Here is a 25,567-nt window from a genome sequence, read left to right on the forward strand (position 1 = left end):
GATACCCAAGGAGCTCGGTCAAGAGGCTGAAGCAGGATTATCAAAGTAGAAAGCTTGCTAGCTCAAGGCCAGAGTATGCCACACAGTAAACTCCAAGGCCAAACAAAACAATAAAAAGATTTACCTCCATAGATAAGACCAGAACATCCGGCTAGGAAAGAATACTTGCCTAGAACGAGGAAGATCTGAATCTATTTCCCAGTACTAGGGGGTGAGTGTGGGGCCTGCCTGGGAGACCTAACAGGACTAGCCTGTAATTCCAGCACTTGGAAAATGGAGGCAAGGTCATAGTAGGTTATACAGTGAATTCAAGGGGAACCTGAACCATGGGACTGTCTCATACAAATAGCAGAGCAGACTACTGTCCATCGTAAATTTTTCCTAGTATTTGTTCAAAATACCTTCAGGAAACCGAGGAGTGGTGGCGCATGCCTTTAATCCCAGCTTTTGGGAAGCAGAGGCAGGGGGATCTCAGTTCGAGGTCAACCTGATTTATAAAGTGAGTTCTAGAACAGCCAGGACTTGGAAAAACAAACAAAAAAGACAGGGTCTCACATAGCCAAAGCTAGCCTCTAACTCCTGATCAAACATATAGCAAGACTAGTCATAAACACCTGACCATCCTGCCTCCACTTCCTGAGTACAGACTGAGACTACAAGTACATATACCATCACACCTACCTATTAACATACAACTTTTTTTTTTTTTGATTTTTCGAGACAGGGTTTCTCCGTAGCTTTTGGTTCCTGTCCTGGAACTAGCTCTTGTAGACCAAGCTGGCCTCGAACTCACAGAGATCCGCCTGCCTCTGCCTACCGAGTGCTGGGATTAAAGGCGTGTGCCACCACTGCCCGGCTAATATACAACTTTTTTTTTTTTTTAAGATTTATTTGTTATGTATACAACTTTCTGCTTCCATTAATACCCATACGCCAGAGGAGGGCGCCAGATCTTATTACAGATGGTTTGGAGCCACCATGTGGTTGCTGGGAATTGAACTCAGGACCTCTGGAAGAGCAGACACTGCTCTTAACCACTAAGCCATTTCTCCAGCCCCCTAATATACAACTTTTAAAGCTTACAAATATATCTCATCTGGCTCTTACTACAAGGAGTGGAGGCTATTGAAATTAGGATTTTAGAGATATATTTACCTAAACTTGTTTAGATGCTGAACCATCAAGATGGGTCAGTGAGTGAAGGTGCCTGCCACCTAAGTCTGATCGCAGGGCACATGGTGGAAGGAGAGAACAGTCACCTGCAACGTTTTCTCTGATTTCCATAAGCATGTCATAGCACACCACAACCCCCCACACAAAAATAAATGTAATAATAACTTTAAAATGTAGATAGAAGCCTTAAGAGAAAATTTAAATAATAATTCTTATTATTGAGTGTGTATTAACTTGTTTGTTCTTTTGCAGCACCAGGGAATAAGGCTAGGAAGGCTTCAAGGCTAGGAAGGTCACTTAGAGGGAAGGGCACCTAACAACCTGAATTCCACATCTGAAAGCCCCATAATGGCAAAAAAGAAATCACCTTTCACAAGTTGTCCTTTGATCGCCCATACATACACTGTGGCACACACGCCCTAACACACATGCAGTCACAATAAACAAATATTTTACCACTGAATCGCATGTCTAGCCGCAACTATTTTTAAGTTTGTAGATACAACAATACTGTGATTGTTACAACATTCTACTCCCAAGAAAGAAGACTGTTTATCTATAGAAATACTTTCTCCCCGATTTTGGTTTTAGAGGCAGTGTCTTCTGCAGCTAGACTGGTCTCCAATTTGATACGTAGGTAATGATGACCTTGAGCGGGATCCTCCTGTATCCACCTCCCACATAATGGAACTGCAGCCTTGCACCACCATGCCCAGGTCTGCAGAAATATGATCTGAAGTGTTTGTTGGTGAAATTGTAAAAGAACTGAACTTATTTAAGACATTCCAAGATAGGGAACAGGGAGGTTTGGGGAGAGGGAAATGGAAGAGGGCAAGAGCACATCAAAAGAACACCAAAACCTTTGCTTCACAAACAACACAGCTGAGCCTAGCCAGGCTTAGTAGTCCCTGCCTTTATCCCAGCTTGGGGAGGTGCGAGGGAGAGGCAGGTGGATCTCCATGAATTCAAGGGCAGCCTGGTATACATAGCAAGTTACAGGACAGCCTGGGCTACATAGTAAGACCTGTCTAAAAGAAAAAAGGGGGGGGGGCACTTAGGAAGGCACATGTCTTTCAACACTGGGGAGACAGATGCAGGAGGATCTCTGCTTTCAATGCCAGCCTGGTCTACATACCTGGTGCAGGAGTTCCTTCTGTTTGTGTGTTGCTTTCATTGGTTAATGAATAAAGAAACTGCCTTGGCCTAGTTGATAGGGTGGAACTTAGGTAGGCGAAGAAAACAGAACTGAATGCTGGGAGGAAGAAGGGCAGAGTCACAGAAGCCAAGGATCCTCCACCTAAGATGAATGCCAGTTAGAATCTCCAGTAAGCCACTGCCATGTGGCAATACACAGATTAATGGAGATGGGTTAAACTAATATGTAAGAGTTAGCCAATAAGAAGTTAAAGCTAATGGCCAAGCAGTGTTTTAATTAATACAGTTTCTGTGTGGTTATTTCAGATGTAAGCCAGCTGGGCGGCCGGGACAAACAAGGGGCCTTCTCCTTACAGCACACACCAAGTTCCAGGACAGTCAGGACTAAATGGAGAGACCTTGTCTTAAAACTAAAAGAATAAATAACAAGAAAAAACACAGAGAAACCCTGTCTAGAAAAACCAAAAAAAAAAAAAAAAAAAAAAAGAATAACAAGAAAAGGCTGGAGAGATGGCTCAGAGGTTAAGAGCACTGGCTGCTCTTCCAGAGGTCCTGAGTTCAATTCTCAGCACCCACAGGTGGCTGACAACCATCTGTAGTGAGATCTGGTGCCCTCTTCAGATGTGCAGGCACACATGCAGGCAGAGCACTGAACATATAATAAACAAATAGATCTTTAAAAAAAAAAAAAGACAAGAATAACAAGAAAAAAGTTGAGCCTGCTGTTGTGTATGTACTAGCAATCCCAGCACTTGGAAGGCTAAAGCAAGATTACAGTGAGTTCCTGGCCAGCTTGGGATACATGGTTCTAGGCCAGCAAAGGACTAAATAGCAAGACTTTTACACAAAAATAAACAAGAGTCCAGCGTGGTGGTGTGTATCTTTGATCTCAGCACTCCGCAGGCAGAGGGACAGGTGGGTTTGAGTTCAAAGTCAGCCTGGTATGCACAGAAAGACCCAGGACAAACAGGGCCAAATAGAGATTCCATCTTTAAAAAAATAATATATGAAATAAAATAAAAAGGAATTAAGTAGAATTTGAGAACTTAGCTCACTTCTTGTCACAAAAGAAAGCTATCTGTCCATCTTCAAGCCAATACATAAGAAATATTAAAGACAGAGTTTCTCCATGTAGCCCTGAACGCTCCAGCTGTCCCAGAACTCAATCTGTAGACCAGGCTGGCCCTGAACTCAGAGATCTGCCTACTTTTGGCACCCCAGTGCCGGGACTAAAGGCATGTGCTGCCACTGCCCAGCCAGATATGACTTTGAAAGGGTCTATGTGGCCCTGGCTGCCCTGGAATGTTGTAGATCAGGCTGGCCTCAAACTTACAGAGATCCACCTGCCTGCCTCTACCTCCCAAGTATTGGGATTAAAGGTGTGCACCACCATCACCCAGCCCTTTTTACAAAAGAAAAAGAAACCCGAGTGCGTGGTGGTACATGCCTTTCCCCACAGCACTTGGGGGGACAGAGGCATATGGATCTCTGTGAGTTCAAGGCCAGCCTGGTCTACAAATTGAGTTCCATAACAGCCAGCACTATGGAGAGAAACCCTGTCTCAAAAACAAAACAAAAAAATAGCACTTTATGCCGGGCGGTGGTGGCGCACGCCTTTAATCCCAGCACTCGGGAGGCAGAGGCAGGCGGATCTCTGTGAGTTCGAGGCCAGCCTGGTCTACAAGAGCTAGTTCCAGGACAGGAACCAAAAGCTACGGAGAAACCCTGTCTCGAAAAATAAAAAAAAAAAAAAATAGCACTTTATTTTGCGATGGAGTCTTGCTATGTTGCTCAAATGATCCTCTCACCTTAGCCTTCTAAGAAGCTTCCAGCATACACACACCTGGCTCAGAGAGTACAGGTATTCTTTATGGTTTTGGTGTTCTCTACCCAGGCTGCCCTCACTAATGGAAACCAACTCTCCAGCACTAGTCCTTCAAGTGCTAGGATTACAGGAACAGACTACCAAACACATTTTAGAAGGAACTTTTTTGTTTTTGCTTAAGATATTAGTGGGACCAGGCATGGTAGCACTTGGAAGGCAGAGACAGGCAGATGTCTGACTCCAAGTTTGAGGCCAGCCTGGTCTAAACAGAGTTACATGACAGCCAGGACCACATAAAGAGACTCTTCTCTCAAAAAGAAAAAACAAAAAGTAAGTCAGCCAGCATTAAATATGCCAGCACTCAGAAGGCAGAAGTAGTCAGATCTCCGACCACAAGGTCAGCCTGAGTTATGAGAGACCTTGTCTCAAAAGAACAAACGCATGGCTGGCAAGATGGCTCAGTGGGTATTGTTATGCAGGTCTGCCTATCTCAGTTCATCTTCTGGACACAGGCACAGGAGAGAGAACTGAGTCTACAGTTGTCCTCTACCCTCCACATATGCATGCCCCACACAAATCTCTCCCTCTCACACATGTACACAATAAATTTTATACTAAAACAATAATAAAAAATTTAAAACAAAACAGCATGACTTTTCACTGCTATGCTATATTAGATCAAAAGAAGACTTCCAATAGATAAACACAAGAGTTTCTTTTAGATATCTTGTACTTATCTACAAGATCAGTTATTAATTCTTGGCAAAACCATATGTTAACAGGGCTAGAGAAATGGGTTATCAATTAATCACTGACTGCTTTTTCAGAGGACCTGGTTCAATTCCCAGCACTCACATGGCAGCTTCAAGGATTCCATACTTCTGGCCTCTACAGGCATTAGGCACAGAGCAGGCACACAGAAATACATGCAAGAAACCAACACCCATACACACAAAATAATAAAATAAAATAAATCATTTTTTAAAGCTGCATGTTAACTTTCAAAATTGTTTCTGAAGGAGTGACTAATAATTCACATACTAAGTATGCTTGTGAGAGTTCAGAATTTTGATGCTTCTAAAAGAGATCAGAAAGATTAAAGTTCTTTTCTGTGCTAGTCTCTCCTTGAAGGACTTCTGGCTCAGAGAGAATACATTCAGCAAGAAACATCTATTTTACAGCCAAGTTAGTTAACACAAATTAGCAAGGGGAAAGCAGGCAATCCAGCAGAGTGTTGCTCCTCTCCCATGATCAAGGCACTGGGTTTGATCCCCAGGACCAAAAAAATAAGACTAGCAGGAGCAATAACAACATAGTGGGTAAGAATATGGGCTCCAGAAAAAAAAAAGAGCACGCAAGAGAAAAAAGAATAAGAGTTTTACAATTAAGGCATTTAGATTTGCTAGGTCTTAACACAGGGTTCAACATTTACTAAATAGGTAAATTGGGCAGTTTGGTTAAAGCTCTCTAGGCCCTGGTTACTTCCTTCATAAAATGTAAAAATAAGGCCTGGAGAGAATACAAACTTTTCTTTTGCTGTCTGTTTTTTGAGATAGAGTTTCTCTATATTACTGTCCTGCTTTGTAGACCAGGCTGGCCTCAAACTCACAAGATTTACCTGTCTCTGCCTTCCAAGTGTTGGGATTAAGGCATGCACCACCACAGCCTGACAATACAAACTATTTTTGCTAGAGTATATTCAAATCTATAGGGTCAATCTCCTGCAAGTCCACCCCATCCACTACCAAAAAACAAGAACAGGGGGGGAAAAAAAGAAAAAGAAACCACAGGAATAGCATCAAGTACCTCCACAGAGCTGCTGTAAGAATCAAACCCCATAGACTTAGAGTAATTGTCAAGAAACACTATCAATTATCATTGTGAATGACTGTAACTACTTGTTTGGTCTTTTTCTTCCCAAGATAAGGTCTCACTGTGTAGCCCATCTCCATTTACAACTCACTAGTTGGCAGTTCTCCTTCTTGAGCACTGACTGGGATTAAAGCCATGAGACTCCATGCTCAGGTGTAAGCAAACATTTTGAACCCCATCTACAGGATTGGAAAACTCAAGAGGAATAAGTATAACATAAATAGAAAAGAAAAAAAGAACTGAACTAATAAAAAAAAATTACAAGGAAAAAGCTGGGACTAATGCACTGAAACAAAACTGAGAAGGGTATGTATCCATGTTAAGACAGCATCGTCCTGGCAGAGGACACCACACACTATCACTGTTAGGGGAAGAGCTGGCTGCCAGTTACTACAAGGAGCTCATGCTTCTTCAGCACAGACACACATTGGATCTACCTCTCTTACGGTGGACCCCACAGCACAGAAAGTTGAAACCTGATAAGGGAAAAAAAGTAATCACTTATTCTGGAATACCATTTGCTTACAGTAGACTAAATATATTCACATTAGTTAATAAAAACCCACACGTACATAATGGCACTCAGTTTCCAGCACCACACTGTGAACTGACTGCTTTTGTCATTCTAAGTTAAATTGCTCCTATAAACTATCCAAGAGACATAGTCCTGGCACAAAAATTCCAGTAGCTGCCAGGTGGTAATGGCGCACACCTTTAATCCCAGAACTCAGGAGGAAGAGGCAGGCAGATCTCTGTGTGTTCAAAGCCAGCCTGGTCTACAGAGCTAGTGCCAGGGCTATTATACAGAAAAAACCAGTTTTGAAAAAAGTAAAATAAATAGATAAATAAAATTTTTAGGGTGAGAGGAGGGGGAGGGAAATGCGAGGCTGGGAGGAGGGGGAAACTTTTCCTTTTCTCAATAAAAAAAATAAAATATAAAAAAAAGTTAAAAAAAAATAAAATAAAATTTTTAAATTCCAGTAACCACAAAACTTTTACTCCAAATCATTTTAACTCTCCAGTAAATTCCAACTGGATGAACTTTTCAGATCTAAAGCTATTCTATATAGAGTGCATATACAAAGATAGTTACTGTACATAAGTGTATATAAGAAGTACAAATGTACAGGTACTGTATAGGAAAGAACATACATAAAGAATAAATCACAGGGCGGTTTAAAATAGAAGACTATATAACCATTACTTTATATCAAACAACCATTATTTTTTAATGTATGTTTATTGATAACTTAGCATGTCATAATAAAAATAAAAAAACTTCAGTCAGGGTCTTATAAGTCCAGTCTAGTCTTGAACTCAGAACCTTCTGCCTCAGCTTTCCAAAATCTGGAATTATAGGTGTGAACCACTATACCCAAAAAAAGTTGCTGTAAAAGAAAGAACGGTAAGAGCTGATGGTGACTGCCTCTACCCAGCACCCACAGCTCACAGCTGTTTGCAACTCCAGTCCAGGGGATGGACTGCCTCGTTTGGACTCTGGAGGCATTGTGCACATGTGGTACACAGACATACATGTAGGCAAAACACCCATATACATAAGAACAAAATGGGAAAAAGAGTATGACAAACTTGAAAACAACTAGACATATACTTATTCATATGTAAAGACTCTCAAATGACAGTGAATACATGCTGATATCAGCTTAATTTGATTAGTTTCTATTTTTCATGAACCATAGATTAACCTTTTATAAACAGCATGTTGACTCTTTTTTTTGGGGGGGGGGAGGGTTGTTTTTTGTTTTGTTTTTTCAAGACAGGGTGTTACTCTGTCGCTTTGGAGACTGTCCTCGAACTCGCTCTGTAGACCAAGTTGGCCTCAAAATCAGAGATCTGCCTGCCTCTCAGTTTACAGCTGTAAACTGACATGTGGGTGCTGGGAATTGAACATGGGTCCTCTGGAAAAGCAGTCAGTGTCCTTAACCACTGAGCCATCTCTCCAGCCCAGGAAGTATGTTAATCTGTATACTGCAAACTAAAGAGACACACAGATTAAGTTTTAGTGTCATTCTCTTTGTTTAAAAACCTTTAGTTCTCCTGGTCTACAAGAGCTAGTTCCAGGACAGGAACCAAAAAGCTACGGAGAAACCCTGTCTCAAAAAATAAAAAACAAAACAAAACAAAACAAAACAAAAAAACCTTTAGTTCCAACATTCCAGTATTCAGCAGCTACCCAACAAACAAACCACTACCACCACCACCCAAACATACCTCAACTATGGTTCTTAACAAAATCACTGTCCCATATTACAAAAATAAGTTAGAAAGGAAAAAAATGCCTAAAGGACCATTTAATAAAGGTGCCTGCCATGGTACCTGACAACCTGAGTTCAATCCCTGGGACCCACATGGGAGGAAGAGAACTGATTCCTACACCTCATTCTTTGAATCTCCCCACACAAATGTATGCATAAACATACACATATACACATGGAGAAAAGTATAAAAAATTAATAATAAACAGGAGGCTGGACAGACGGCCAATTCAGTTTCAGGGGTTCTGATGCCTCTGGCATCTAAGGGCACCTAAACTCACATGAACATGCCCACATACAGACATGTATACATAACATCAAATCATTTTTTCTAATAGCATTATTTTGGGATAACCTACAATCTTAAACAAATATATATATATATATATACACATATATATATATATATACATACACACACATATATATGAATGAGATTCTTCTCTGAAAGAGGGAAGCATGGGGTTGGGAGGTAACTCCACAGGTAAAAAGATCTTGCTGTACAAGTCTAACAACCTGAGTTCAACCCCTAGAATCCACGTTAAGAAGTCCGGTGGATAAGAAGGCTAGAAGCCACTCCCAAATTTGTTCTCTGACCTCTATATGCATGGTATGGTGCATGCACAAAATAAATAAAAACTTAAAAAAAAAAAGACAGGGGCAGTATTGGCGCACACCTTTAATTCCAGCACTTGGGCAACAGAAGCAGGTGGATCTCTTTGAGTTTGAGGCCAGTCTGGCCTGCAGAGAGAGCTCCAGGACAGGCTCCAAAGCTACACAGAGAAACCAAAACAAACAAACAAACAAACAAGCAAACAAAAAGACAGGCTGGACAGATGGTTCAGCAGTTAAGAATACTGGCTACTCTTCCAGAGGTCCTGAGTTCAATTCCCAACAATCTCAGGTTGGCTCACAACTATCTACAATGAGATCTGGTGCCCTCTTCTGGCATGCAGACAGAGTACTGTATACATAATAAATAAAAAATAAATCTTTAAATAAAAAAAGACAACCCTATCTTCCAAATTATTAATGGTCTCTCTTATAATGTTGATACTCCATATCTCCATATTTGCATATCTCAGGCATGTTACAACTTGAAAAATATTTTTAAAAACCAAACAAAATAGGCTCTGGCAGACTGTGGTGTCACAATCTAATAATCCCAACACATTAAGTAGAAGTTATGATCCGCCATTATGGGTGCTGGGGCTGAACCTAGGTTCTCTGGAAGAGCAGCCAGTAGTGTTAACTGCTGAGTTACCTCTCCTGCCGACCTTTAAAACAAACAAACAAACAGGGTCTTATTACCTAGGTGGCCTGGAACTCACTAAGTAGCCCAATCTAGTTTTGAACTCACAGTGGTCCTCCTACCTCAGTCTCTCAAGTTGCTAAAATTGCAGGTATGCACCACAGCACCTAGCTGTTTAAAACTTCTGTGTAACTCTCTACCAGTTTAGTCCTTCGTAGCACCCTGTCTTGTGTTTGTGGAGGAAAAGATACTTGAAGGACTGCTTCCAGCCACTTTGCCAATCACCATTCTTTTTTTTTTTTTTTTTTGGATTTTTTGAGACAGGGTTTCTCCGTAGCTTTTGGTTCCTGTCCTGGAACTAGCTCTTGTAGACCAGGCTGGCCTCGAACTCACAGAGATCCGCCTGCCTCTCCCTCCCAAGTGCTGGGATTAAAGGCGTGCGCCACCACCGCCCGGCTGCCAATCACCATTCTTAATCTCTACAAACTTGCTTGGTAATACCAGGCAATCTGAAACTTTATCAGATTAAGAAGAATTAGAAGACTTAAAAAATAATAATAGGGACTGGAGAGATAGCTCAGCAGTTAAAAGGAGTGCCTGCTGTTCCAGAGATCCTGAGTCAATTCCCAGCAACCACGTGGTGGCTCACAACCATCTGTGGTAAGATCTGGTGCCCTCTTCTGGCCTGCCGAACACTGTATATATAATGAATAAATAAATCTTTAAAATAATACTAACAATAAAATGGAGGGGCCGACAATGGATGGCTCAGCAGTTAAAGGGAACTGGCTGCTGTTCCAGGGGACCCAGCCACCTATATGGTAGATCACAATTGTCTGTAACTCCATTTCCAGGGAATCCAATACCCTCTCTGGCCTCTGTGGTCACTTTCATACAGGTACATGAAGGCAAAACACCTATAATACTAAAAATAATATTAAATTTATAAAAGAAAAAATGTCAGAAAAGAAAGAAGAGAACCAGGTAGTGGTGACGCACACCTTTAATCCCATCACTCGGGAGGGAGAGGCAGGTAAGTAGCTCTTGGTGAGTTCGAGGCCAACCTGGTCTACACAGCAAGTTCCAGGACAACCAGGACTATTACACAGAGAAATCCTGTCTTGAAACAACAAAACAACCACAAAAAGGAAACAGAAGAAAAAAATTATCAACATGATTCTGAGAAGTGTGAAAACAATATATTTCAGAGGGTGATAACTGGGTCTGGAGGGATGGCTCAAGGGTTAAGAGCACTCGCTATACTTCCAGGACCTGAGTTCTATTCCTAGAATCTACAACAGGGGGCAGCCTGCAACTCTAGCTCCAAGAGATTCAAATGCCCATTTCTGGCCTCCTTGGACATGGCATTCACTCATACATACACACACAGATACACATAAATTTAATAAAAGTGAATCTCTAAAAATAAAGAGGTTATAATTTAAACAAAGACATCTTCATATAGTATGTAGTTCTGAAGTGAGCTGGGCTCTCTCTAGTATGTGGAACAAAACAGGGCTGGCCTCAATAGCAAAGCCTCTCCCAGCACTTTCAGAGGAGAAGCATTTCCTTTGGAGATGAGATGACATCATCCACTAGTCGAGAATCTAAAAGACACTGTGGGACTGACTTCAGTGTTTGAAGTACACATATAATTTGTGGATGCTTGAGGCTAGCCGGACGTGCATTCTTCAGACAACTAGTTTTGCCTGAACAGGTCATAGATAAGGTATTTCAGAGACTCAATTCAATACTTACCAATAACACAACTTAAATGTTTCACAAAGTAAAATACTAACTCTTAGAAGCTAGTTTCAGAAAAAAACAAAAAAACCAACAAATTCAAAAACTAAAAATCTCTCTCCAACAATAAAACAATGAAAAAAAAAAAGCTAGTTTGTTGAAATATCCAGAACACCTCTTTGCTCCCCTAATCTGGAATACTGAAAATCATTCTAACTATACCCTTCAGGCAGGAGGCACAGTATGTTCCCCAAAAAACAACACTCAGAAATATCAGCATGCTTCATGAAGAGCTGGAGATCACAGTCAGCTCTAAGTGACAATGAATGTTAAAAGAAGAAAGACAATGATAATGCCAAGGCCTCAGAAATCTAAGACAAGGGGATCTCAAGCCCAAGGCCAACAGAGGCTAAATAGGAAGATTGTGCTTCAAGAGGTTAAACAATAATTTAAACTTAGAACTGGCAGGGATGGTGCTGCATACCTTTAGTCCCAGCCCTTGAGAGGCAGAGGATCTCTGTATTGGAGGCCAGCCTGTTCTACAGAGTGAGTTCCAGACCAGCCAGAGTCCACAGAGAAACTTTGTCTTGAAACACCACTACCCACCACCCTCCACCCCCTGAAACAAAACAAACAAAAACACCTGGACAGTGCACTTTTAATTCTTGCACCCAGGAGACCAGGAGTTCAAGATCTGCCTTAGTACAAAGTGAATTTGAGGCCAGTTTAGACTCTGTCTCAAAAGTGGAGGGAACAGGGACTGGACCAAAACTACCTCCACAACCGTAACTGAATCAAAGCAATTAAAACCAAGCCACATGGCAAAGAAAAGCTCAATTTTTGTTTCCCAGCAAGTATCAATTTTCCTTTCACAGAACAGAAAAAGTCAGAAAAGTCAAGGAAGGACCTAAAAATAAAAGCTCAAAAGTAGTTTGAACCAGGTAGTAGTGGCACACACCTTTAATCCCACCACTCAAGATGCAGAGGAAGTCAGATCTCTGTGAGTTAGAGGCCAGCCTGGTCTACAAATCAAGTTCCCAGACATCTAGAACTGTTACACAAAGAAACCCTGTCTCGAAACACACACACACACAACAACTTTGAACTGAGACAGCAAAATGGTGCATCAAGTAAAGGCACTTACCATCAAGCCCAATGACCTAAATTCAATCCACAGAATTCCCACGGTAGGAGAGGATCAACTCCTCTGTAGCCCACAGCCATTTTCTGAATATGCATGCATGCCCTGGCAAGCTCCACTACCACAGATCCACCAAAGAAATGCAGAAAACATTTGTTTTAGTTTCATCTACCAATCCTGTCACCTAATAGCCAATATATTGCCAGGAATGAGCCATAAGTTTACTAAGATCCTTTTTAATAGCATTCAATCACCCCTGTCTCTAGTAAAACTCTCAAACCTCAATTGCATAATTTAGAAAATGAGGAGGTGAAATTAAAATTTTCTTCTAATGAACTTTTACTTTCAGTACCATAAAAGCAAATTTCACCATATTCCTTGGCACCAATATTTTGCCCAAAATTATTAAAAAAAAAATCTGTCTTTTTTTTTTCCCAAGACAGGGTCTTACTATGTAGCCCTGGCTGTCCTGCAACTCACTCTGTAGAATAGGATAGTCTGGAATTTAGAGATTAGCCTACCTCTGGCTCCCAGGAGTGATGGAATTAATGGCTGGTGTCATCACAACCAGTCAAGTTTTTTTTCTTTTTTTCTTCTTTCGGGACAGGGTTTCTCTGCATAGCCCTGGCTGTGCTGGAACTTGCTCTGCAGACCAGGCTGGCCTTGAACTCACAGAGATCCTCCTGCTTCTGCCTCCTGAGTGCTGGGATTAAAGGCATGTGCCACCGCTGCTGGCTGCCAGCTGCCAAGTCTTTTCTTAAAAGACCTGAGCCTTCTGAATCAGTCAGCCATAGTCAAGAGGCATTTAAGATTTTTTTTTTTTGACAGATTGCCACCTCCCAATTCTATGTCCAAAGTTTGGGTTTTTCTTTTGTGATGGAGAGTCTTTTGCTCTATAGTCCTAGTTAGCATGAAACTATGCAAACCAGACTGGCCTCAAAAGTTGTGCCAATACTCCTGCTTCTGCCTGAGTCCTGGGAATCCGGCAACTCAGGCATATGTCATCACACTCCACTCTGGTTCTAGCTATCTGAAGTTTTGCAGATTAATATACACATATTCCAGGGTGGTAGAGCTTGACTAGATTATGCTTGCATTCCATCCTGAAACTTGGGGGAGGGAGTCTATGCGAACAAAATGCATGCAAGGTTCAACAGAAAAGGTTTAGCTTTTATGATTTCAAATCAAGTATCAACTGCAAACAGCACTTCCCTTAACCAGCAAAATAAAAATATAGGCAGCTGATAATGAAGACTTCACGAAGTCTGCCTGAGACAAAATTAAAAAAATAGTAATAACTCTGCCTTTTCTTTCTTTCTTTTGTTCAGATGCTGGCCCAAAACTGAGTGACGCTTCCTCTGAAACACTGAACTTGCTCAGTTTTTCTGACCTCCATGGCTAACTTCAAAGGCATGACTTTGGGGGCTCAACAGTTACTGGCTGTTGTTCTTCAGGGAGGGGAATTCAGTTTCTAGCACTGATTGTTCAGAACCACCTGTAATTTCTGTTCCAAGATTCTATGCCATCTTCTGACCACTGCAGGTCATGTGGCCATGTGGCATACACTAATACAGACAGACAGACACACACACACATACACACACACACAAATAAAAATTTGAGTTGCTCTCTATCTTTCCCCTAGCAAATACTAGAATTTCCAGCTTGCCTGACCTATTGTTTTCTCTCAAACTCTAACAAAATGGTCCCTGAAGGTCAAATAAATAAATAAAAATATAGCCCCTTTTATACAGGTTCTTGTCAATGAGAACTTACAGCTTAAGAGATTTGTTTGGTTTTTTGGGGGGAGTTTGTTTTGTTTTGATTTTTAGAGAAAGGGTTTCTCTGTAGCTTTTGAGCCTGTCCTTGTAGACCAGGCTGGCCTCAAACTCACAGGAATCCACCTGTCTCTGCCTCCCAAGAGCTGGGATTAAAGGCGTGAGCCACCACTGCCCGGCCAAGAGATTTGTTAACCTACACTATGCAGAGATGAGCTGATACATATAGTCATATATTCTAAGAAAGGCCTCTTCTCCTCCCCTCAGAACTCCGCTTGGCTACTTCATCTATCCTAACACCATTTCTGGAACAGAATGTTGGGCTTAGTTTGGAATAAAGAGAGATTCCCTCCACTTGGGTGACTATAGAGAAAACAGTGTACCTCACCAATGTTTTTATCTTGCCAAAAAAAAAAAAAAACATACAAAGAAGAGACAAAAAAAAAACTTGTAATTTTAATCTTCTTGCCTTTTGTTTTAGGACAGGGTCTCACGTTACCCAAGCTGGCCTTGAACTCTCTATCCAGCTTTCTGTACCACCACACCTGGCCTTCCTTGCTATCTTCTTTATTCATTTATTTACTTTATATGCACCCTGTACATGCCCTTGCTATTTTCTTCATGCCATGTAAGGTAAGGATACTCAAAAATTTTAAGACATTTGAAGGCAGACACAGGCCTACTTACTTACCAGAAGTAAGCCTGGTCTACATACCAAGCTCCAAGACAACCATGGCTACATAGTGAGATTCTGTCTCAATGGAAAAAAACCTCAAAGAGAAAAAGGTTAAACATCAGGTGGAGGTGGTACAGGCCTTTAATCCCAGCATTTGGAGGCAGAAGTAGATCTCTGTGAGTTCAAGGCCAGTCTGGCCTACAGAATGAGTTCCAGGACAGCCAGGGCTACACAGTGAAGAAGAAGAAGAAAAAAAAAAAAAAGGAGGAAAGAGTTTAACTTAAATGAATAAAATAACACTAGGCAGAGTCATCCACCTGTACTCTCAGTTCAGGAGGCTGAAGCAGGAAAATTATAAATTAAGAGACCAACCTGGGTAGCACAGGAAGACTCATCCCAGAAAGAAAGAAAGAAAGAAAGAAAGAAAGGTTGTTGGTGGCTCGCTCCCTTATCTCAACTATAGGAAGACTATTGCAGGAGGATCACATCAAGTTCACAAAACCTTAAGAAAATCTCAGCTCATAAAAAAGCAAACAAACAGAAAGAAAATACCCTTCTCCCCCTTATCTGGATTCTTATTCTGGTTCTTGTTTTCTCTGTTCATAACACAAGCCATGGTTTCCTATATGATCAAAGAAAAACAAGCTAATAAAATATTTAATAGCTTTCAGGTAGCACATATTTCAGCAAAGGCATTAATCAGAAGAGTTAGCATCAACCCTGGAGCGCACAGACAGAAACAAGTAAAACATACTATTCTGACACTCAAAGCTAACCTTCAAGTAAACATACCAACTAATCTCAGATACTAGACATCTATAAAACAAAATACAATTATACCTGACACTGAGCCTAAAAAAGTCATGGCAGAAAAAATATTTAAACAAAAACAATGACACTCTGAGAAGCCAAGTGTGACTGAATTTATTTACATGTATCTAGCTACCATAGCAACTACAGTAGTCTAAAGCAGAAGGTTTGACTGAAAGCCCTGAAGTCCAGGGCAAGTCCAGTAAAGACCTGACGTTGTTTGTTGTCATTTAAGAAGTAGTAGGGAGATCAGGCTGGCAGGATGGCTCAGCGGGTAAGGGCATTTGTTACCAAGCGCACAGAAGTCTGAGGACCCATATGATGGAAGATTCAGATGGAAGGGTAAGGTGTCCTCTAGCTTTCACTTATGAGCACATACACGCACGCATACATGCACTCTCAAAATAAAAATGTAGTTTTAAAGACAGAAGGTCTGATAAAACACATGTGGCAGCTCACGCTGATTAAAACAAACAAAAACAGCAAACAAGAAACCAGAAGAAGTCGGTGTGACCAGACTAGCTAAACAGCAAACCCTGTCTCAAAAACAGCCAGCCTGCTTTTTTTAAAGTGGTGTGGTGACACACAACTTTACCCCAGCACCTGGAAGGCAGAGGCAGGCAGATTTCTAAGTTCCAGGCCAGGCTGGTCTACGAACCGAAACAAACAAACAGAAGCAATAGCTAAGTAGAGAATCAGTACAGGAGTGTGGGGTTATTCCAAATCATTTATGGTTTCGATAAAATACAACAGATGAGCAAGGAGTGACTATTCCACAGCTGTTCTCGGGTGAAGCAGAAGGAACTAGAGCTCACAATCATCTAAGGTTTCAAATGGTTCTTTTTCTTTTGGGGAGTCAAATGTGATTATCACCTAAAGTTTCAGATGTTTTTCTTTTGGGGAGTCAAATGTGACTTTAACCACAGAGCTCTCACTTCAGGGGAGCAATACACCTCTGGGCATTGGCCTCCCTTTTTAACTTCTACTCTAACCTCAAATCCAGACTCCAAACACCCGAGGCGATGACTCCGCCGAGTTCCTACCAAAACAGCATGGTCTACATGGAGAGCTCTAGACCAACTAAGACGGCACCTTCAGACTGTCTCAAAACAACAACAAACACAAACTCCAAAACAGAAACTCTTGGCTCTCATTTCTAGCAAAAGCTGAACTTGGCAACTTGAATTCCAAGTTACTGACTGACTGAAGAGAACAGGAAACCAGGACCTCGGACCCCTGAACAGATTGTCAGTCAACAGTACCTCATCAGGGCTGATTTTATGAAGTGGGTGCCATTATCCAAATAATGAAGACAGGGAAAAAACAAAGGAAAGGAATATGTTTTCTTTATAGACCAAACAGCAGAACCTAGGTGGCAAACTACACACTTACTACCAATCAAAACCTAAGAAGAAGCATATGATGACAGTTACCCTAAGATGAAATTCATTTACAAGTGCCTCCTCCAGATTCAAACACGGTAACTACTCCAATGGAAAAAATGGTAAATATCATTTAAGAGCTTATGGTTTTCCCAATGTGGTGAGGCACACCTGTAATCCCAGTACTTGAGAGGCAGAAGCAGGAAGAGCTCATGAGTTTGAGGCCAGCCTGCTCTATATATTGAGTAGCCAAGACTACAATGAGAGATCCTGTCTCAAAAATAAAACAAGAAAAAGAATGTTAAAAATAATCTAAGTAGGCATCCTGGAACAGGCCTCTAATTCTAGCACTTACAAGACAGACTATGGTGGATTTGAGGCACACCTTTGATACCAGCATCAGGAAGCAGAAGCAGGGGATCTGTGTGAGTTCAAGGCTGGCCTGGTCTACAGAGCGAGTTCCAGGACTGGCTCCATAGATACTGAGAAACCCTGTCTAAGAAAAAAAGAAAAGAAAAAAATAAAAATAATCAAGTAAGACCGGTGGTGGTGGTGGTGGCGCACACCTTTAATCTCAGCAGAGGCAGATGGTTCTCTGTGAGTTCAAGGCCAGCCTGGTCTACAGAGCGAGTTTCAGGACAGCTAGGGCTGTTATGACAGAAAAACTCTGGTTTGGAAAAAAAAAATTGTTATGGCTCACAGCTCTCTAGTGCTTTTAGAGGAAAGGCAAAAAGCTACCTCTCCACAAAGCTGGAAGTGTCTATGACTATATTTCCTCTGTCTAAGATGAAATGTTTAGGATTTAACTCAAGCCAATCCAAAATGATAAGAACAAAAATCCCAGGCCTAAGAAAAAAATCAGTTCTTAAGAAAAGCACCTAACAGGCAGGCAGCTTCTCAGGCAACAGTTACTGAGGAACACCACCGTTCCTGACAGCTTCTGATTCACCTCCCATACACATTTCCCTCCTACACACAATCTGGGGCTCTTCCTACTGGGCCTTTCAGTCCCAGCTCCATTAGTCTCCAGTGCCCGGTTCCCTCGGGATTTCTTCGTCCATCACCGCGGCATTCCTCCAGTCGTATCCTATTATGCAATATTCCCCATGGCACTAGGAGTCACACACCCTCCCCATCTTCCCGGCCTCACTGCAGGCCCAACTCGGGCTCTTGTACAATTCAAGCTTCCATTTCCTTCACCCTCCCCGCTTCAGGGTCTTCTGACCTTTACCCCGCCCCCCTCCTTTCAAACACTTGAGAGTTCTCCTTGTACACCCCTGCAGTCCCAGTCGGGAAGACAGGCGGTGCCGGTCTCAGAACACAGACAACAAAACTCACCGCTCCTTTCTGAAGGCAGAAATCACCGAGAGAGTTAATCTGAGAAAACACGTCTGTGGCCGCACTGCTGCGGGCAAGAGGAATGACGCATGGGGGAGGCTGAGGGGAACCGCCACTCCCCAGAAAATCCACAATCCCCTCACTCCTCAACGATGGATCTATCGACTCCGCAATCAACTGCGGCTCCGCCCCACACCGGGGACCCCGTCCGCCAATACTCCGCTGACGCTGTACCCTCTGACTAAGATCCTGGACTCGAACCCGCGCCTGACGCACTCTGGCCAAGCCCTCCGCCACCTGGCTGTGCCCCCTCCACCATCCTCCATCCCTCCTCCTCAAAGCCCTCAACGACATCGCCGCTGAGACCCAGTGCGGGCGTTTCCGTCGGCTTCTCTTTCCTAGTGGCACCCATCCTTTCCCCCGAACTCCTCCAGGGCTCCCCAGTTGTCCAGTATGTTAGGGACAACCACTCGGACACCCAGGCTCCGGGCCCCCCTTCCCAGGCGTCGTCCCTGCTCCCGTTCCAGCCTTCCCGGCCGGCTGCCCGCGGCCCCCCGGGCTCACCTGCGGTTCCGGCGGGGACCCCGGCATCAAGAGAGGAAAACCCGGCCGCCGCTGGCCCAGAGGAGGCGGACGCCATCTTGGCAGCCCCTTCCCCCTCAGCGGCCTCGCTCCCTTTCAATCCGGCTCTTCCTTTTCTCGGAATCGAATCTTCCCCACGTCTCTTCACAGAACCCGCGTTCTGCGGGCTTCTCAGGGGCGTTGTTCAGGCTCCAGGACCCGCTCAGGACCGCACCACCTGCCCGGCATGGGGGAGAGCGCCCGTCTCTCGCCCTCCGAGCAACTCCAACAGTTCTCCGCCAAAGCGCCCTTCTCCCGCCAGCGGGCACCTTCAAGCCGGCTGCCGGCCTCCCCGCGCCCGCGCCCGGGCGAGCCGAAAGGAGACAGCAGGCGGCGGAAGGCCCGAGAGCGAGCGCCCTCCTCCTCCTCCTCCCCGACCCAGCCTGTTTATCGCCAGCTCCGCCGCTCAGCTTAGGGTGGGCGGCCAAGGAAATCCCAGCACTGCGCGTGCGCGCCGCCTTCCTACAGCGCCCTCCGTCAATCCTGAGGGAAGCAGAGCCAATCCGGAGGCGGTCGTGGGTCACGTGTAGATCACGTCATACCCTGAGGACGCCACCGGCGGAAGATTTGGGCCTACGGTGGCCCGGTAGGCCAATATAGGTTCGTGTCTTTGACCGTGTTGCGTTCAGTTTGCTGTGAGGTCTGGTCGAGAATCAGTTGGACTGGGAAGGACTGGGCGCTTCGAATGACAGCCCTGGAAAGAACCCAGGACGCAGCTCTGGTGTCAAGTCCGAGATGCTAAGCACTTGTGTACTATAAACACATCACAACCACCAAGAATTCTTCCAGCCTTTACTGTTTAAGGTGCGGGCTTGTGGGACCCTTCCTTCTTAAGACATGAGAGTTTGTTTTGTTTGCTTCAAACAATGCTAGACACGGTGACTGAGTTCAGTAAATGTAAACATGTTTGATAAATAAGTCAATGGGGATTTGTCAACAATATGACAACAAGAAAAGTAAGAAAAATACACAAAAACAAAGTTTAAAAGGCCTGTGAAAAAGACTGCAGGACTCGATCAGACTGTATCACACGATCTTCCTCCCATCCAAAGTCCTCCTTAGTGTCCAGTTGCTAATTACCTGTACTCCAAAGGGCACAGAATCACAGAGGAATTCCCTTCTAGCCTAACCTTCTGATGAACTCTGCCCAGTTTTAGCAAAGGACCGTGGTGGCTGTGCTTATCGTGGGAGCCCTAGTGAAGACCTCTCCAACAACCTGAGCTTCGGAAGAGCAAAGCCTGCTTCGTTCTTGGATGTCATCTCCTGTCACGTCTTTGTACAAGACAGGCACTCAATAATTATTTGAGAAATGAATTCTTAAAAAGGCATGGAAAAGCAACCTAAGGTGGCCCGGAAGCCTATCCAGATTTTTTTTTTTTTTTGAAGGGAACCCAGGACCAGAGCATCCATCAAAAATCTCCCATTCACTAACCTCTCGGATTTCTTTCTCTTCCTTCACAACCTAAAATCGTTGTTTTCTTACTGCCATCTGCTGGCTTCTTTGTGCTCCGCTCCCTTGGGTACTGAAAGCAGACAAACAGCACTGTGAGTAGGTATTAAGGAAATATTGTTTGTTATGCTATCCCTAAAACCTTCACCCAGTGAACAGCACTGGAATTAGGGTGAAGCATAGGATCTGTCTCACAGGTCCTCGGTAAATACTGTTAGATAAATTGTCCATATTTCCAGAGCAGGCTTTCAGTTACCTGGGGACTGTCAAGACATCAGATAAAAGTACCAAGGTTGATGACCCAAGTTCTATCCCTGGCTCACTATGGTGGGATAAGAAAATTGATCCAGCCAGGCACTGATGGCGCATGCCTTTAATCCCAGCACTCAGGAGGCAGAGGCAGGCGGATCTCTGTCAGTTTGAGGCCAGCCTGGTCTACAAGAGCTAGTTCCAGGACAGCTAGGACTAGTATGTAGAGAAACCTTGTCTCGAGAAAAAAAAAATCAAGAAAAGAGGGGGTACAGGAGAGAATTGCTCCACTCAAGTTTTCCCCCGACCTCCACATACATGAGTGCACACATTAAATTAATTAAGTGTAAATTCACTTAATTGATACCATTTCCCAAATTGCTCTAAAAATCAGCTGAGGGAGACATTAAAGCTATTTCTGATTTTGAAATTGCAAATAGACCGTTAAGACCTGAATGACTAAGACAGTTAGCAACAGAATTTTCTTCCTATAATCTTTATTTCAGGCCTAAAAGAAAAAAAATCCATTTTACAGCTTCCTAGTCACCTTTGTTTCTACCTTGAGTACCAGAAAATGGCCGCTGTAACCTGGCCACCTAACGCCACTGTAACCTGCCCCACCTGTGCTCTTCCTTTACCTGTGTCTCCCTCATAAGCCTATTCTATTTTTTTTTTCGGTTTTTTGAGACAGGGTTTCTCTGTAGCTTTGGAGCCTGTTCTGGAACTAGTTCTTGTAGACCAGGCTGGCCTCGAACTCACAGAGATCCACCTGTCTCTGCCTCCTGAGTGCTGGGATTAAAGGTGTGCGCCACCACCACCCAGCCAAGACTCCACTTTTTAGAGCAAAGTGATGCTTTTCATTTTTACAGCTGAAGAAGGTAGACTATGCCTGGCACTCATTAAGTTCCCGAAATATGTTTTCTAAATATGTAAATGGGAGAAGGTGAAATTCCAAAAGTGGAATTAAGATCTGGAATTAAGATATGGTGCCGGACGGTGGTGGTGCACGCCTTTAATCCCAGCACTAGGGAGGCAGAGGCAGGCGGATCTCTGTGAGTTCGAGGCCAGCCTGGTCTACAAGAGCTAGTTCCAGGACAGGAACCAAAAAGCTACGGAGAAACCCTGTCTTGAAAAAAAAAAAGATATGGTGGAGCCAGGTATAATAGCACATGCTTTTAATCCCAGCACTTTGGAGGCAAAGTCAGGCTGGTCTCTGTGAGTCCAAAGCCAGCCTGGTCTACATAGCCAGTTCCAGAACAGCCAGAGTTCCATGGTGAAACCTTGTCTTGAAATAATAATAGCAATAATATAATTATTGTTTAAAGATTTAGGTGTGGTGGTACATGCCTGAGGTCCCAGCTACTCAGAAGTTTAGGGGAGGAAAATCTTCATTTCCAGAACAGCCTGAGCAATAAGCAAAATAGCATATCTTTGTCTCGAGGATAAATACAACAAAAAGGAGAACTAGGTATGTTTAAGAAGCATTTTATCGTAAGTCTCTCTGCCCAAACTTCCCAGTGCTCGAGGTGTCCTCTGAGTCATAGCGATTCTCTTTCCCCAGCAACATTCCTGGCATAGCAGGACTGGGGTGATGTGGCAAGGTGTGGGGCAGAGCAGACTGCGTGGGCTTGGTTCTCCTGAGGAAATGGAAAAGGGTGTTCACCAGTACATACTTTCGGAAGGCAGGCATTTGGTGAGCTCAAAGTGGGGCCACCCCTTCCCTCTGGAGTTCCTGTGAATGCACTTTATCAAAGCACCTCTTCCCTGCCTCGTACAAGGCCCTCGATTTAATTCCTGGCCCTGAAAAAAAAATGAAAACAACAATGAAAAAAAACAGTAAAAGAATGAGTACCTATTTCATCTAGTTAGTCTTCCATTAATTACCTAGGCCCAGCTTTATCCCAGGCACTCAGAATTCCTAATACAGACAGAGACAACCTCTCTCCTCACTTGGGATGCACCTCAGTAGTTGAGTGCTCCACTAGCATTCCTGGGGCCTTGGGGTCAATTCCCAGCAATGAAGAAAAGAAAAATGCCCAAATAGAAAAAAAAATCCTTCAACCTAGTATCATGAAACAGTCAAAAGACCAAGGCAGACCAGTTCAAGACTGGCCTTGTTACTACGGCGTTCCAAGGTAGCTTGGATTATATAATGAGACCCTATCTCATAAAACTACTCCGTGGGTAGAGGTATTTGCCATCAAGCCTGTTGACCTCATCTTGTGTCCCAGGGTCCACAGAGTAAGAGGGGAGAGCCAATTCCTGAAGTTGCCTTTTGACCTCCACATCAGTACAGTGACCTGTGCTCACATGCGAACACAGACACAGTTTTAAAAATGTAATAAGAATTTTAAATATATTCTTTAAAATAGGCCTGACAGTGGTGGCTCATGCCTTTAATCCCAGCACTTGAGAGGCAGAGGCAGGCAGATCTCTGAGTTTGAGGCCAGCTTGGTCTACAGAGCAAGTTCCAGGACAGGCTCCAAAGCTACAGAGAGAAACCCTGTCTTGAAAAACAAAAACAAAAAAAAAATTAAAAAATGCCAGTTATAGGGGTGCACACTTTTAACTCTAGCACTTGGGAGGCTGAGGCATGCAGAACTCTATGAGTTCAAAGCCAGCCTGATCAACAGAGAGAGTTCCAAAACAGCCAGAACTACATGGTGATACGCTGTTTCAAAGACAACAACAAAGCAAACAAGCAAAGAAACAAAAGTTCACAAACAAATGGGGATGGGACCATAAATCACTGGAATGAAATTAATAAGTATCAGCATGGAATTGTCTGAGTGTTATATTTCTTTTGTTTTAATTTTTAATTTATTTTTATTTCATGTGCATTGGTGTTTTGCCTGCACGTATGTCTGTGTGAGGGTGTTAGAGGCCCTGGAATTGTGAGCGGCCATGTGGGTGTTGAGTATTGAACCCTGGTCCTGTGGAAGAGCAGCCAGTGCTCTTAACCACTGAGCCATCTCTCCAGCCCCTTGAGTGCTGTATTTCAGAACAAACCATGAAAACAGAAGTTCACGCAGTCTCGACAACACAGACTGTTTGAATTTGGAACTATTTCCGAGACTCTGGGAGACATCCTATCCATGTTTGCGGAAGCTGTGTCTAGAAAGAGAAGAATGGGTGTTTGGGAACTCCTCACTGTCCTATAATTGAGAGGGAAGAGCAAAGGGGACCCTGGAGTGACAGAGAGCTGCATGGTGGGAGAGTGACACCAAAACCGGATGACAGAGCTGGATCTGCAGAGACCAGAAGACAAATGTGAGGGACCTAGATCAGCGACTCTCAGCCTTCCTAATGCTGTGACCCTTAATACAGTTCCCCATGTGCTGATGGCCCACCCTAAAATTATTTTCATTGCTAACTCATAACTTCTATGAATTGTAACGTAAACATCTATGTTTGCTAATAGTCTCAGGCAACCTCTGAGAGAGGGTCATTGGAGACCCACAGGTTGAGAATCACTGACCTAGAAGTTTATGCTAATGGTAGTTTCCTGCTAATGTTCACTATAAACTTACTAAAGCTGTCCTAAACAGTTCACAAGAGTTACAACCCTTCACCTTAACAATCACATCTCACTTTACAGGTGAAAAATGGGACATTCAGAAACGGATAGCTACCTTTCCTGAGAGTAGTGTGAGTCACGCTACCGCAAGACTTTCAGGCTAAGTCTATGGATTTATTTTGTTTTGTCCAGCTCTTCCAGTTCAGTCTCCTTCCCAAGCGCTGAGATTACCAGTCTCAAATACCACACTGGGCTTTTGTTGGTGGTGCTGCTATTTGATTTTGTAATTGTTGTTTTGAGGCAGGGTCACATTTTGTAGCCCTGGCTGACCTAGAACTTGTTATGTAGATTTCCAACTCATAGAGATCCCTAGCTTCTGCTTCCTGTGTGTTGGAATTAGAAAGGTGTACAGGCCAGGAACTTAGTTGCTTGTGGGTTGTTGCTGTTTTTCTTTCTTTTTTTTTTAATATTTATTTATTTATTATGTATACAATATTCTGTCTGTGTGTGTCCGCAGGCCAGAAGAGGGCACTAAATCTCATTACAGATGGTTGTGAGCCACCATGTGGTTGCTGGGAATTGAACTCATGACCCCTGGAAGAGCAGGCAATGCTCTTAATCACTGAGCCATCTCTCCAGCCCCTGTTTTTCTTTCTTTAGACAAAAGCTTGCTTTTGCTTTTTGGTTTTCTGTGTAACAGTCCTGGCTGTCCTGGAACTAGCTCTGTAGACCAGGCTGGCCTTGAATTCACAAAGATCCATCTGCCTCTGCCTCCCCAGTGCTGGGATTAAAGGCCTGCGCCGCTACCACCTGGCAACAAAAACGTCCTATGGTTACCTAGGCTGGCCACAAATTATGATCCTCCTGCCTCAGACATTCAAGTCCTAGCAGTTACAGATGCCCGCCACCACCTCTGCTTTTAAGGTTCTGTTCTGTTCGTTTGTTTGCTTCAAGATAAGGGTTTCTCTGTGTGGCTTTGGCTGTCCCAGAACTCCTTCCATAGCTCTGACTGCCTGGGACTCAGAGATCCACCTGCTTCTGCTTGGCTAGTGTTGGAATTAAAGGTGTGTGCCACCACCAGCAGGCTTCAGGTTCTGGTCTTAATGACAATAATGTTGGTTTTGAACATGCTAGGGATAAAATTCAGGGAGCATGTACGCTAAACAAGCACACTTCCACTGTGCTATATCCCCAGCCTTCTTTTCATTTTTTTTAAATTTTGAAACAGTTCTACTGTGCTAACTAGGCATGCGTTGAATTTGTGATTCTTCTACCCTATAATTGCTGAGAGTATAGGAGTAACTGTCAT

General features: G+C 43.3%; 1 protein-coding gene across 3 annotated transcripts in view; it reads right to left on the minus strand.

Moving 5' to 3' along the window:
* The window catches only part of LOC121437835 (phosphatidylinositol 4-phosphate 5-kinase type-1 alpha), a 42,151-nt gene extending 22,679 nt beyond the window's left edge, over positions 1-19,472 (minus strand). For all 3 annotated transcript variants that reach the window (XM_041637898.1, XM_041637899.1, XM_041637897.1), the window contains exon 1: positions 18,986-19,472. In XM_041637898.1, the coding sequence (XP_041493832.1) occupies positions 18,986-19,061 (76 nt within the window). In that variant the 5' untranslated portion in view covers positions 19,062-19,472. The remainder of the gene's footprint in view (positions 1-18,985) is intronic.
* Positions 19,473-25,567: the final 6,095 nt, after the last annotated feature.

This window comes from Microtus oregoni, unplaced genomic scaffold (genome assembly GCF_018167655.1).
Source record: "Microtus oregoni isolate MIOR12 unplaced genomic scaffold, Mior012 000054F_ref0000373, whole genome shotgun sequence".
In the NCBI taxonomy this organism is placed as follows: Eukaryota; Metazoa; Chordata; class Mammalia; order Rodentia; family Cricetidae; genus Microtus; species Microtus oregoni.